Here is a 12,983-nt window from a genome sequence, read left to right as displayed (position 1 = left end):
GAATAAAGCCCCAAAAGCTCAGTGTCCACTAGTAGAAGATATGTATTTAATACTATCTTGGAATGTCAGGTTTCAGCACATGTTCAAAATAATTTCATTTCTTGGGAAAAAAAACTGCAAACACCAAAGTGACTTTAATAAAACAAAGAGATAAATAGACTGTCAGGTAGATTCATTGTGACAGGAATTTGCATGCATGAAGCCTTAAAAATAAGCAAGAAAGCAAGCAAAATTTAAAGAAGTTATTTTCAATGGGTGGCTGTTTTGTTTTTTTCCTGAACAGACTTAAAACAAAACTGACCTTGGAAAAAGGTGGAAATGCTAATGTTAAGTACCAATATTTTAGCCGAAAGAGACTTCTCTATATTATGTAGGAATCTCAGATTTAAGTTCAGTCCTCACTCTCTGAAGGGACACTTGTCCCAGGAGAAATTAATGTGGATGTTGATGGAGGAAGAGAACACATCTCTTCTTGGTAACCATAGCTGGTGGCTGATGAAGGAAAACTCACGTACTCCATAGGGAGTTTCTGTTCCACGCTCTTTAGAAGGCAGTAGGAAAATCAACTCAGAGGTCTCAGACAAGGAGGGAGTGAATGGAGAGGACAACTGGAGGTGATGAGAGATACACTATTAAAACAGGTGGACAAGAGTGAATTTTATGAGTGAATTTGAGAGTGCCATCATGGGTGTTAATGGTGACAAAGCTTTTCTTTTAATGACCAAGCAGACAGTGAGCAGTAAAAGCTTCTGGGCCCTTTCCAAAGAAATGCACAAGGTATTTAATGAGGCTTCCCTTACAACTTTCTGTCATTTCCAGTGTTATAAAAAAATGGCAAAATATGATCAAAAAGTGTGGATTTGTTTTGATTTTTGCACTTGGAAATCACAGTCTCCGTCTTCTAAGCTCACAAAGGAATTTTATTCTTCTTCTAAAGAGTTGCACTTTGAGTCACAGCATTTATCTGGGAATCCTTGCCCTCTGGATTGACCTGGGAGAAATGAATAAAATATAAACGCTTGGAGCTAGAAAAACTCCAGCTTAATCATCCTTCAACCAGCAAGAATAACTGGAATGCAATGGAACAAAGAATACACACTGTTCACAGGGAATAAGAATGTACCTCATAAACTTTCAAGAGATGATGACATCTCCTAACAGATGTCATCTGTTGTGTCCTGTCACATCAACAAATGCTCTCTTAAGAGCTCAGCATTGTAGAAAACCTTATCTGTCAACTGGTGCTCAGCTGCAAAAACCATCATCATCCACACAAGTCATAATATAACAGTTCCAGTGCCAATGTTCACAATTTGCTACTGCAGTAAGTAATTAAAAATAGAAGTGTACTGATTTCATGAAGTACAAAGCAGATGAGCAAATGAGGAGAAAAGTGAGAGGTGATCTTACTGCTGGAAGGCAGCACAGCTTTCGTGAAACCTAACACAGGTGTAGTATAATTTTTATTCTCTTTCTGTGTTAGCCCAGTATAATAATACCAAAACACCAAAGGCCAGAGAGAAACAGCCACAGGTAGACAACAGCAAGGCATGGAATATTCTCCTGGGAAAGCTTTATATTTTAAATGCAGAAGTGATACACTGGCCAAATTCTGGCCAAATGTCTCCCAGTTCAGTTGGGTTTAAAGCTATAATCTAGACAAGCAGCAGCAATTTGCCCCATTTTTAATGAGATGCTTACAGCTGCATACTTCAGCAAATCATTAATTCTGTTTAAGCATGGTTATTATAAAATTTTGACATCAAATAATTATCCTAAAAATTCTGACATGAAATAATTACCATTCCATGCAAAGTGCTGAACAAATATATACCAAGGAAAGTGTCCATTCTCAGCTTCATAAATCCTTAGGCATAAGTCAGAAATCTGCTGTTCTCTTGACAAATACACAACCTGAAACTTGCCTACTGGATCCAGGCCTTCCAAATAATCTCTGCCAATGAAAGCCCTCCTTGCCTAAGGAGATGCTGGTTTGACTTTTCTTTTTCTCTTATGCTCCAACCACTTCTTAAACTGTAGAAATCTTTTGAAAGTGTTTATTTCCAGATAGAACTGTTGCTCTTGAGTGCTTCTGCACTCACATGTGGATCCCTATGCCAGGCCATAATATGCTGCACCTCCTCCCACTGCATCCCTGTGCAACTGAACTGCAGCAGAACAGAGAGATCAAAAGACTAATTCCTGATTTTTTTACACCTGGTACTCAAAAAAACAGGAAAAAGCTGGTGAATACAAGGAATGAAAGTTTTTATGTCAATGAGTACATGAGAAAGAACTGAAGGTGAATAGCCTTGCCTGTTTGTATATTCCCACTAGCTCTAAAATCAGCATCTCACTTCTGAGTATGAAGTGAGAACACTTGGTATAACAAGTTGCCTTTTGTGAGTACCTTGACAATGTTATACAAAATAAACTCCTGAAATATATGTGGAAGAACATGGAATTCACAGCTGAGTATCTGTGTGACATTAGATGCTTTTACTTTTTAAAATCAGACAGCAAATTATCACAGTTAAAAAATTTACTATCTCCACTATTTTGCACTACCCTGTTTCTTTTTTCATTGTTAGGCAACAATTTTATACCACCTTTCCAAGACAAACAGTTCTCTCAAAAAGTTTGAAAGACCTATGCAATAACAGGACCTGCCGATAATCTACAATTCTTGGAGCATTTACTCTCAAAACAATACAATTCTCATAACAATCCAACCTTCAGTCTGGATTAAGACCTTGTATACAGATGGAAATCATATGCAGAAAAGATAAGGACCATATGTGCTAAACATGTCATGTACCAAAGCTTAGTGAAGTCTAGCTGTGGGATCTTTCACATCTCCCATTTCTAACCTCTTAGGCACTTAGGCTGAGACACATCCCACCTTAAATTTGGGCAGCACTACAATGACATGCAAAAGCTAAAGCCTATAAGCTCTTCCTGTATTCCCTTTCCTACTGCTCCAGCTTCCTTGCAGTCAATACTATTTATATTTGACTTTCACTGGTAATAACTCATCACGCGAGCTCTATGTAAATATGGCACTGGCAGGCACGGCAAGAAGGAAAAATTCTACTTCTTTTATTTTATAGGGCCTGGAAATGAATACCTTTCCCTACTTGTGTGGATGCCACCTATCAGTACCAGGAAAAAAAAGAAAAAGGGAGAGAGAAAAAAGAAAAAGAGGATTTTACTTAAGAATTCTGTAATTCCACACCTTTTATTTCATTGTCATCCATGACATTTGACATTTGTTTACTGATTTTGATCTCAGCAGTATAACTACTTTAATTTCACTAGCCCTTGAGACACTTCTGGTTTAGATAAGACTTTATCTGCTGTCAGTAATACTATCTGTTAATATCCCATTACTAATTTACCAAGAGAAATTACATTTCTGTTGCTGTTTCCAAGACAGTTTTCAAAGTTATAGACAGATGTTTTGTGAGCTATAAAATATGCTCTGATTTTTAAAACTGTGTTACAATTGATTTAGGAAACATCCAAAGGGCACAATCAAAAAAGACTGAAAGGAATGACTTTATCACTGTGACAATTCAGCAAGTCCTGTGGTATTCTATCGGCTACTCTCAAAGTGATTCAAAAGTTCATGTTCAGCTAGGTTACTCTCTTGTTTTGATAACTATTAGTTGGAAATGGTTCTGACAAAATCACTATTGTTACAATGTCTGAAAAACAGCAGAAGAGGATTTTTTGGACAGAGTACTGAAAAATGCACAGATCTGGCACTGGGAAATGCAAAGAGGGAAGGCTGCTTTTTACAAGAGATGAGTACCTATCCTTATCTTAGCATCCCAGAAATTCAGATTTTGCACTTGACCTGTGACTTTTCCTGTTAGCTTTCTTTTTTATTCACCACAAAAGGTTGATTGCATGGAAGACTGTTCCCTCTCTGGTTACACAGGTTCTGGCTTTGGACATTTCTAACCCATTGGTAGGAGAGGGGTACATTGCTGTAGTGTACTGTTTCTCACATCCTTTTCTCAAGCATCTGAATCTGGCTGGAGTAAAGATGCTGAAAACATGCTAAACAAGCCCCTTATTCAAGACAACATGGACGTGGTTTTGTTCTTAAAAGGAAATACCTTTGCATTAATTTCACTTGAACAGGACAGCAGAGAGAAGATAATACATGTACATACTGACATCCCCTTTTTGTCCATTTTACCCCTTCCACATATTTGTTTTGATTTTTTGCTTTATCCAGGCCCTTAGCTCTACCTCTCCCACTAGTCTGCTCCTGTTGCTACACACCAGACCCTTCTCACCTTGTCCAAGCAGCCATTCCCTGGACTGCCAGCACCAGCTCCGGAGCTCCTGCAGTCTGCCAGTGCCTCTCTTTGCCTCCCTCACTCTTCCTGCTTTCACTGCTCTGTGACCTGAACTCCTTTTGGACTCACTGGAGGGGAGAGGATGCTTAAAACCACTTGGGGGAGGGTTTCACTCCCCAGCATTACTCACCCCAGAACCAGCTAAGGGAACCAAAAAGTCTATGAAAAAGGTGGGGAGTCAAAGAACAACATTTGCAGCTGGCACTGAAATATGTCAGACTCTTACTCATCCTATTCATAAATTTCCTGGTAAATTCACCCACCAGCTCAATTTCTTCTTTCTTCCTCTACTGTTCCAGATACTGTCAGTTTTTTTCCATTTGTGCACTTCATCTATTATCTCCCTGCAATGTCTCTTCCAATGCATGTCAGGAACCTCATCCTTGTTCCTCTGTAAATTCTCCTCTTATTTGCAGCATCTGCTTCAGCCCTGCCTCATGTATTGTATTTAGGATCTGCGTCTCATTTCTCTCCTTGACTTCTTCACATTAACCCTCTGAAAATGGGGTTTACTGTACACTTTAACTTCACCCATAAGGGCCATAAATAACACAGAGGTGAAAAACATGTACACAGTCAGGCCAGATAGCTGCAGTGAATGGACACAAAATTCACAACTCACATACCTTGCCATACTTCTGTGCATATGATCCTGTAAGCAGTGAATGAAAAACTATGATTGTTTCATCCAAATCCCAAACAAATACACGCTGAAAACAGAAGAGAGGGAAATATTATTGAACAAATAACACCACAGCCCCACCACCAAAGCACCCAAGGAGACTAAAAGTCAACTGACTCAAAGTTTAACCAAGTACTTATTAACTGAGCAGATTTTCTCTGAGAATCAGCAATAACAGTGTATCATGCATGGTAAAAAGTCAAAAGACAGTAACATTTTAACTCTTCAACTATTTCTTATTTCTTCTTTCACAAAAACTCCGTAATAGAGATTTCAGAAATGTGATTTGGGGTCAAACATAATTCTTAAGGATAAACAGTATTTTAAGATACTTCTCTGCAAGTCTTACTGATTCTTTTTATTTCTACTGTATAACTAAAATCTTGGGTAAAAGTGCTATATGCCATTGCCATATAGAATTTAAATAATATTGTAGGATAAGCCAGATTATTTTAACTCAGTTTCATTCATTCAATTTCACTCATTTTGATTCTCACTGGTAAAAATAATAAATAAAAAAGCCCAACCAACAAAAACAAGTCATGAAATGTAAGAAGTTAGCTTTTTCACTGGAAAAATTAAATCATTTGAAAAGCAAAAAAAAAAAAAAAAAAAAAAAGTAAGTTTCTGTACAAAAGCAATGGCATTTATACTCAGTTCCTAGCCCTGCATCCCACCCTGCTACCCCAGGAGATGTCATGTGGTCAGCCAAGTCCCAGCAACAATTTTGTCTTGTGCTGTATCCAGGGCTGGTCAATGAGGGCAGGGCAGTGGGGCAGGCCAGAGCTGCTGGCTTGCCACACTGCTCTGGTGGCAGCAGGGGACACACGCACTGGCAGGCAGCACAGCACGTCCCTGGTGCCACAGCTGGAGCATCACACACACACAGGCACTCTGCTTCCTCCTGCTGCTCCTGCCACTGCAAGGCACAGCCATAACTTCACTGAGGTAAGCTGCCTCACTGAGATCTCCTGATCTAAATTACAAACACAAAATTACAAAAACTGGTGCCTAAATATTTAAAAGTCTATGGTCAGATGACCCTTTATATTTACATTGCATCCATAAGTACATGCAATTAATCTGAGTGATATATTTGAGATTTACTATTTCAAAACCTAAAAGAAAACGTGACACTTTGAGTAGGCTTGTGGTTCTATTGCACAAGAAACTGACAGACACGTAATGCAGAACAGTGAAATCTCACTGTGCATGTGGATTAAAACAGCTACTACTCTCTGTTACATTCAGTTAGTAAGACTGAGTCCATAATGTCTTTTAAAATGCTTTAAGCTATTTTCACAGCTGCAGTATTCAGAATTTACACTTCATCAGAAGAAACTTCCACATTAACATTCATCAATTACCACAGACATACCTCCAAGTCACTGTCTGGAGGGGGTGATGGATTATTCTTCCGCCCTCTACCCCGAGACTTTGACCCAGAACTCCTACATGTTCTCTCATCAAGATCTTTGATTGGCGTGGAGGGGCTCTGCACTGTGTCAAACTCCCCTGTAGAGGCAACCATTCATGTAAAAATTAGCACTGGATTGTTAAATAATCAACTTTTTTACCTCAAAGTTCAACATGTCTGTATGCAAACGGAGAGACAAAAGACATGTAAAAATGTTGTACAAAATGAGTGATAATGTGGCTTATCTTATGTAGATGGATCAGCAGCTGCCACACACACTTTTGGCTTTACCAATAAAACACTATAAACCATAGCAGAATAAGGTAAAAATTAAAATTACACATACATCTGCAGATGCACAAACACACATGAGCCCAGGCAAAATACCAATATATGAAAGACAGGGGTATTTTAGAAGTCATACTAATGATTTCTCAAAACATGAAGTGCTTTTTAATTAAAGTAGTTAATTTCCCATGTTTTCAGTTCAGCTAGACTTATTTCCAAGTTCTGCTTTACTTTTACCAAAACACACTTTGCCACTCATCCATGATCCAGAACAGCCAGGCAGCTTCCAGTTTCATGTCCTCCTCCCATGTCACCTGCTCTTCAGTCCAGTTAACTTTTTTCCTTCACCATACCTCAGCCAATAACTTGTCAGAGGAAAGTCATAATATTAAATGCAATATTCCAGTTAGTACCTGAAAGAGGACGAGTGTGCTTGCTGTGTTCTGATTGTCTTTCTCTAAGTATGAGGCATTGTGGGCTGTCACAGAGAACTGCTGGAAGGGCCTTTGATCTGGTACGGCATAGCTGCTCTTAACCACACTCAAGACACACATCCCTGACTTACTCTTTTAATGAGGCTTAGCATCTTCAGCTTTCAAAACTTCTAGCATTAAATGCAGTTTGGCTAGGTTCCTGAGTGACAAAAAATGACAAAACCCCCTCCTTCTTAATTTATCCTATTAATAATGATTTGACTTTTCTCCAGTAAAGGAGGAGAGGGTACAGCTTTGATTTGATATCTACTACAGATTTTGATTCAAGAGAGTCCTTGAGCTGTCTGTAACTGAGCATTACTGGGCCACAGGTAATATTTGTTAAAAGTGCTCATGAAGGCAAATATGCAGAATAAATTAACACTTGGTACAAACATTTCCCAAAAATCATCTATGATGCATCAGATTTTGAATTGGAATCTGAATTCTTCTTTTTTCATTTTTACTAAAGAGCATCATGGAGTGTCCAGCAGATAAAGGAGACTGATTTTTCTTCTCTCTTCTGAACTTGCAAGACCACATCTGAAAAAAATGTGCAGTTTTGGGTCCCCAATTAGAAGAGAGATATTGTCAAACTGGAGTTAGTCCAGGTGAGGGTCACCACAGTGGTTAAGGGGGCTGAGCATGTAGTAAAAGAGGCTAAGTGACTTTTCAGAGAGATATGCAGATAAAGGACAAGACACACAGGCAGAAATCCCTAAAGAATGGGGAGAGTAGACAGTTCTTGTTGACTACTCATTTCTATTCCCAGCCTGGTGTTGATGTCAGCAAGGTCACAGCAGGCAGTGAAGCAATCAATAAGGATCACATTATCTTGGCTCTTTCCCCATAAGAACAGCAAAATGTACTTGGGTAATTACAAATGTACAAGAAGCATCCAGATCAGAATTCCTGTGCAGCAAAAACCTACAATGGCTTTAAAATAAGTTCTGAGTGTGCAAGAGCTCAGTGCAAAAATACTTTCCTAGATTTTTCTGATCAAGTGGAAAAATTGTACAAAACCAAATCCCTAGAAAGAAGAAGCAAAAACTAAGAAAATGAAGATGAATGCTTACATTCTTACCACAAAAGTCTTCTTATTTATAACACTTCAACACATTACAACAAAATCAAGACTCATTTCCACAGTAATGTATTAAAACATCTGTTCTCAATGACTGTGTTTATTCTAATCTACCAAAAACAAAATATTAAAAAAACTCCTCTTCTAAATCTCTGAAATTACCCAACAACTGAAGTAAATAAATCCAATTTTCATTTAGCATTAGCCATTACCAGTTGTTCCAGGCTTCTGCTTGGGTCAATGAATGCATAATTATCTATTTATCAGTACTGTAACTAATCACTGCTCCTTGTAAAATCTAGATATTTAAAGCCAACTTTATTTCATTACACTAATCTCTAAATCAGAATGAGCAGCTGTCTCTTACTTGAATGCAAGGTATGCATCTATTTTAGAACTGCAGAAGTCAGTGGTGCTTGTTTTTTAAACAACTGTAGGTTTAATTGCTTGATTTGCTACAAAAGTCTAAAAGAGAAACTGCTCTTTTCTTATCCTCTGTTTGCTTTAGAAATTAGGTCAATGCTGACAAAATGAAAACTTACTAAAAATTCAGCCCTGTAACATAAAAGCATATGAGAAATTCTAGTACCAAAGAATACTGAAAACATTACCATCATGAAGAGCTCCTACTGCAGTTCATATTAAACAGAAATTTTTATTATAATGTTTGAAATTTTTTAGCTTTTTCAATATTCAACACATGCCTAATAAATACACCTCACAGCCTCTTCCCACTGGGACTGTGAGCAGTGCCAGTGATCCAAGAAAACAGGAGGAAGATGTTAAAACTAGAATATGGAATGACATCTTTATCACACATATTCTTACACATACTCATACACTTCTCCAATATAAAGTTTTCTTGCTGTGGAGACCTTGCAGCAACCCCAGCTAGAGGACAGGGAATTACAGCACCAAGTTACACAGGGAATTATGGCACCACATTACAAATGGTGGTGGTCTTTCATATCCAGAACATTGCTTTCCACCTCTGGTTTGATGAGGTGAACATCCCCTCCTCCTTGTTAAAACACAGTTCTATGACTTAAGAAGGAAAAAAAGAATGTGTGCAGTCTGAATACAAACCTAATGCCATCTCCCAGAGAAGCTGCAAAGGGTGACTTCATTGTAGGTACCAAATTAAGCTTTGCTGCATCCCAGTAATGGCATGGGAGCTAATATCCTATGGTGATTTGCCTCCCCTAACCCTGGATATATGATAGCAAGGTGCGTTCACAGGAAGCTTTTATCCAGGCCTACATCCTCTGCTAGAATTTTATTTGCCCCAGTACTCATGTACTCATCAAATATACTCAATGTGAATACCTTACTTCCCAGTCTATCTGCACTATCCCTGTTTGAGATGAAGTGCCCTAGAAGACACCTATTTATCTCACAAATACTCCATTGTAATGAGTGCATTTTGAAAAATCTTTATATAAGGCAAGCTCAATGCAAGCTTGGAAGAGAAGTCCCTGTTTTAAGGAGATGAACATTATACAGATGTGAAATGGATGAATTTCTGAGCCCCTTCATACTTTCCTTATGGATTGACTTTTGTTACATATCCTTACTAGACAGAGCAGCCAGAAGACAGCTTCAACATTACAAGCCTGTTTTTTTTTTTTCTGACTTATAGTGTGCTATTGCTTGTCATGAATAGCAGAAAGAGCAAAGTCTATTTCAATTTTCATCTCATTTTCTTTACATAGTCAATAAATAAAATTGTAGCTGGTATTAACTCTTGAACTGATGGGGCTTTATTATGCAAATGAGAAATCCTGTATGTGCAGATGGCACTAGAGGCTTTGATTAGATATTTGAATTAACAGCTAGTAAAGATGCCAGAAGAATGAAGTGCTTTGCAGTGTTTAGTCTCAGGTTTTGTCGGAGTAAGTCTTAAGGACTTGTTTGACAGCAAATGAACACAGTGAGTGCTAAAGGACTGCAGTATGATCTATGATATCTGAAATTATCTCCAAGACACTGCCCCTCACCAATGGAAATTTATTTTTACTGTGACACAGAAGGGCACAGGCATGTCATGCATTCACAAAGTGGGTGTTTCACTCTCAGCAGAGGGCTGCATGACCACTGCAACCCTTCACAGAAATATGGAGCAGATGGGGGCGGATTTGTTAAACTCAGATACCCAACCCTCTTAACAAGAGAACAAGCTCATATGCTCAAACAATCCACAACCAAGAAAAACCTTTACTGTTTCACAGATGTGAAGCCTGTGAATATTTTTTCAACATGTTCAAGCTGTTTAAGATTCCTTTTTTTTTTCCAATTCTATTCAATACTAATGGTATTTGTAAAAATACATGGCACATTTAGACAGCATTTCTAGGAAACAGATACCTAGGGGAAAAACAACATGGGAAACTGATTTTCTCAAATAAGAATATGAAGGAATAACAAAGCAGCAAGTGAAAGCACACAGGACATAAACAGTTATCAAAACACGTCACTTGTGAGTACACTCCATACTCTTTTAAAAATTCTTTATATATGATCTGTGTCTGTTATAGCTATCCTCCACCTGTTGAAATTTCACTTGATTTCACGTTACCTTTAGGTTCTTCCTACATTTGCATTCTGAGACTACTGAATAACATTGCACTTTTCATCAAAAATCAAGGGAATATGTATTTCCCCGTCACTCTTCCATACTCATATCCCTATCCATATCCATATCCATATCAATACCCTATCTCAAACATACACCCACAAACACATGCACTGTTGCATTTTAAAAATCAGCCTGAGGAAAGCATCTGGGTAGGAAAAACTTCAACTAATTTAGTTAAAATTCCCGTATTTTTAGCAAATTTAAGCAGTTTATATTATGTGTGAGTCCTTGCTTATACCATTCTACACAGCATTACCTTTCCTTTGTACAAATTCATTACAATAATACATTAGGCCTTCTGCTGTATTTTTCAATAAGATGGTGCAGTTTTTAGGAAGATCTATGCAATAAGGTGATTTTGTGACTAAAGCATAAATTCCTATCCTATTCAGAATCTAATCCAAAAGCCAGTTTGTTAGTCTTTTTAAAAATGGCAGACACTGCTCACGCTGGATGAGTGAAGCTGGTGCCCTTGAAAGAGCCTACTCTAAGAATGCTGAAGAAAAATTAAAAACTGCCACTACCCTCCAGAGATGCCCTAGGAATACAAGTAGCAGGCTGCTGTGCTGTGGTGGCTGTGCACAAGAGGGCAGGGCTGGGCAGGCAAAGGGAGCCTCCTCATGTCTCCTGATAATGCTCCTCATGCAAATTCAACTACTTCAATACAATTTTTCTTTGTGGTGCTAATAACTAATTTCTCTACTTCTTGTTACTTAAATTAGTGAATTAGCAAGTGTGGCTTGTACACATTTGAATAAAGCCCATGTGCTCTTGCAAGCATGGCTAAGGCATAATTAAATGAAAACTGGTATCTTGTTTTAAATTTTTCACAGCAATACTTCAGAATGTGTAGGTGGAAACAACTCTGTTCCACTGCCAGTGACACAGACAACCATTTGAGTCTGCAAAAAGCTTTCTTTAATTAGCAAACAAACTGGACAAGTTTTCTAACTAAAATAAAAAAGCTTATTTTGGGTGGTTTACATGATAAAGTTTTCTGAAAGACACAAATGTAAAATATCAATATCCATGCAAGCTGAATATGAAAATCTTTTCCTTATAAAAACAGTGAATAAAATACAAAAATTGTTTTCACCTGAATGTAGATCTGTACCTGGTTGACTAGTCAAGCCAGGGAGAGAGTCCTGTAATTGGTAGGTTGATGATGATGAAGTGCCATCAGCCGTGTTGTTTGAGGTCATATATGCACCATATGTTGATGCTGAGTAATACTGTGCATACTGATTTTGGCCAAAAGCTGTGTATGACGAATAATCCTGAAACAGCAGATGCAGCAGAGAACTCAATTAAGTACAATAATAAGTGAATATTTTCCTATTAGATAGAGTGTACTCCTATCAGAATGTACAGTCATATGACTTTTGCTAGTGTTTTGAAGACTTGGTTTAGCTTTTTTTTTAAGTTTAAGAATATTTAGGTTTTTTTAATTTAAAGATATTTACTAAAAGACTACAGGGAAGCTGCTGAAATATTTAAGTGTTAAAAAAAACTAGGCTTCCAGTAAGATTTTGATCATTTTCCACAGAAAGTAGCATTAAACCACAGTGCATCTCATTCAGCATAACAGATCTAAATTTAAATAACATCCTATCTCTGGAGTTATACAAGTCCTTTTGTAACTGGCAAATAAAAATGGCAATATTCATACCTGTTGTGAACTACTGAAGTTTGTAGAATTTGAAACAGAATTGTTTGAATAAATAGTGGACGATGGTGTGAAACTAGAACCTAAAATTAAGAAATACAATTAACTGTGAGAACTTGTTAGTGAATCAAAATAAAATTCTAATTAGAATATTCCATCTTAAGATGTAGATGAATAAGAACAAAAAAAAAACCAAAACACTTTTCCATTAGAAGTATAAAACATTGTAACAAAACTTCAAAATAAATGAAATACTATTTCCACACATACAGGCATACATTCCTCTCCACACCATGCAAGGAAGAGATCAGCAGTAAGTCATCTCACCAATTTAGAAAGCATTTCAGTTTATTGCATTCTCACCTCTC

General features: G+C 37.6%; 1 protein-coding gene across 28 annotated transcripts in view; it reads right to left on the bottom strand.

The window, feature by feature from the left end:
* The window catches only part of EYA4 (EYA transcriptional coactivator and phosphatase 4), a 143,036-nt gene that overhangs the window by 20,505 nt on the left and 109,548 nt on the right, over positions 1–12,983 (bottom strand). For all 28 annotated transcript variants that reach the window (XM_085575195.1, XM_085575194.1, XM_085575205.1 and 25 more), the window contains 4 exons: positions 12,619–12,698; positions 12,046–12,226; positions 6,431–6,567; positions 4,997–5,080 (listed from right to left, as the gene is read on the bottom strand). In XM_085575195.1, the coding sequence (XP_085431321.1) occupies positions 4,997–5,080; positions 6,431–6,567; positions 12,046–12,226; positions 12,619–12,698 (482 nt within the window). The remainder of the gene's footprint in view (positions 1–4,996; positions 5,081–6,430; positions 6,568–12,045; positions 12,227–12,618; positions 12,699–12,983) is intronic.

This window comes from Lonchura striata, chromosome 3 (genome assembly GCF_050655825.1).
Source record: "Lonchura striata isolate lonStrDom1 chromosome 3, ASM5065582v1, whole genome shotgun sequence".
Lineage (NCBI taxonomy): Eukaryota > Metazoa > Chordata > Aves > Passeriformes > Estrildidae > Lonchura > Lonchura striata.
Note: the sequence above shows the minus strand (reverse complement) of the source record. Positions and strands in the feature narration are given on the sequence as shown.